The following is a 2,500-nucleotide window of genomic DNA, read 5'->3' on the forward strand; positions in this document are numbered from 1 at the left end:
CCCTCCTCCAGAACTGCTCCATATAGATCAGAGTGAGCGTGTGACAACAGGTCTGGATGGGAACTTGTACTTTGCCAATGTGTTGAAGAACGACAGTCGAGATGACTACACGTGTCATGCTCAATACATCGCTGCCAGGACCATCCTGCCTAAAGAACACATCTCACTCACTGTCACACCTAGTACGTATATACACACACTAAAGCCAAATATTGGCTGAATAATGCTTTAACGATAAATACAGAGCACTAATGTTTCTAATGTTAATGTCCACCACAGCTCTGTAGTATTCCCCTTTAAACTACTACTACTGGTCTGATGGTTGTAGCCGTCAGTTGTCCCATTAACAAACCCAGATTTGCACATTTATTTCATCTCAAACTTCACATTTCTCTAGTATTTCTCTAGTGTTTCTCTAGTATTTCTCTAGTATTTCTCTAGTGTTTCTCTAGTATTTCTCTAGTATTTCTCTAGTATTTCTCTAGTATTTCTCTAGTGTTTCTCTAGTGTTTCTCTAGTATTTCTCTAGTATTTCTCTAGTATTTCTCTAGTATTTCTCTAGTACTTCTCTAGTGTTTCTCTAGTATTTCTCTAGTATTTCACTAGTATTTCTCTAGTATTTCTCTAATACTTATCATAATGAACGATATCAGCAAAATGCCTGTGACTTTATCATCCCAGCTCTGACGCACAAACAATGGATGCATGGATACACACACAGACACACACACACGAATGGATACACACACATACACACACACATACCCATGCTCACAGACACAAACACACGATGTAAACCAGTATGAGATATCTGTCCCTGTAATTCTCCAGGTAATGTTATGGGAGCAGGAAGTGATGCATGAGTGATGATGTATTTCCTGTCTCTAGGTAATGACAGAGATGGAAAAGAAAGTGAGACATTCGTCTCCCTCATTTTTTCTGAGCGGGCGGGGCCACTCTGGTCTGCTTATTGCCGATGCCCCAGAGTGAGACGTCTCACTGGCATGGCCAGTGCCCCAGAGTGAGACGTCTCACTGGCATGGCCAGTGCCCCAGAGTGAGACGTCTCCCTGGCATGGCCGGTGTCCCAGAGTGAGACGTCTCACTGGCATGGCCGGTGCCCCAGAGTGAGACGTCTCCCTGGCATGGCCGGTGTCCCAGAGTGAGACGTCTCCCTGGCATGGCCGGTGTCCCAGAGTGAGACATCTCACTGGCATGGCCGGTGCCCCAGAGTGAGACGTCTCCCTGGCTAATTTTTCCTGGTTGGGGAGGGGACACTAAGCAGACCAGAGACAGTTGTTCCCTCTCTCATGTGACCCAGATATTATGGAGGAACTGCTCACATGAGAGAAGCAATTCCCACTTCCACAGACAGGAACCTTGATTTTTTTTTTTTACAACGGTAAACGGCTTGAGTCGTGATGTGGCTCATAGCGGGAAGTTATGTATAGAAAGTGATGTGATGTATTTCCTGTCTGTAGGTAATGACGTGGCTCGTGGCAGGAAGCCCCACCTGATGCAACCTCAGGGCTTCCACAGCTCTTACCTGGCCCTCAGGGGCCACAGCCTGGTACTGGAGTGTATACCTAAAGGACTGTACGTATAAATATGACTGTTATATCCATTAGAACTGTCTACATCAACTACCACAGCCTGGTACTGGAGTGTATAACTAAAGGACTGTACTGTATTAGGAGCTCTTTCCATGACATAGACTGACCAGGTGAATCCAGGTGAACGCTATGATCCCATATTGATGTCAATTGTTAAATCCACTTCAATTAGTGTAGATGAAGGGGAGGAGACATTTTAAAGAATGATTTTTAAGCCTTGAGACAATTGAGATATGGGGGGGGGGGGGGGGGGGTTGCAACTCAGTATTAGGAAGGTGTCCTTAATGTTTTGTACCATTTTCACCGTAGGAACCTCAAGTTAACCAATCCTGGTAACGAGTTAGACAAGTGAGGAGTTTATACTTCAACAGCAAAGTTAGAAAATATAGAAGTATATGAAGTATGGCCTTGTAAACAAAAAGGGATTCATGTAGAGATCTATGGGTCTTTAGTGAAGTCCAGCCGACCTTTTGATACAGGATGCAGTGATGAGTATCAAAACTGTCCCCTGTAACAAAACGAAGGGCACTGTGGTAGACGGCATCCAAAGGGTTAGGAGTAGTAGCAGCTGGACTTTGATAAATAATATCACCATAATCAGGAACATATCAAAAGGTTGACTGAATAACCTGCTTCCTTCTGCTTAGGGAAAGGCCCCATCTGTTTCAAAAGGTTGACTGAATAATCTGCTTCCTTCTGCTTAGGGAAAGGCCCCATCTGTTTTAAAAGGTTGACTGAATCATCTGCTTCCTTCTGCTTAGGGAAAGGCCCCATCTGTTTCAAAAGGTTGACTGAATAACCTGCTTCCTTCTGCTTAGGGAAAGGCCCCATCTGTTTCAAAAGGTTGACTGAATAACCTGCTTCCTTCTGCTTAGGGAAAGGCCCCAT

The 2,500-nt window shown here is 44.5% G+C and overlaps 1 protein-coding gene across 1 annotated transcript in view; it reads left to right on the plus strand.

Moving 5' to 3' along the window:
* Positions 1-2,500, plus strand: part of LOC311148200 (neural cell adhesion molecule L1.1-like) — a gene marked incomplete at its 5' end in the record, with an annotated part of 96,897 nt that overhangs the window by 17,408 nt on the left and 76,989 nt on the right. Inside the window, 2 exons of the mRNA XM_084185080.1 lie at positions 12-182; positions 1,481-1,595. Coding sequence (XP_084041206.1) covers positions 12-182; positions 1,481-1,595 — 286 coding nt within the window. The remainder of the gene's footprint in view (positions 1-11; positions 183-1,480; positions 1,596-2,500) is intronic.

This window comes from Coregonus lavaretus (assembly GCF_964263955.1).
Source record: "Coregonus lavaretus genome assembly, chromosome: 20".
In the NCBI taxonomy this organism is placed as follows: Eukaryota; Metazoa; Chordata; class Actinopteri; order Salmoniformes; family Salmonidae; genus Coregonus; species Coregonus lavaretus.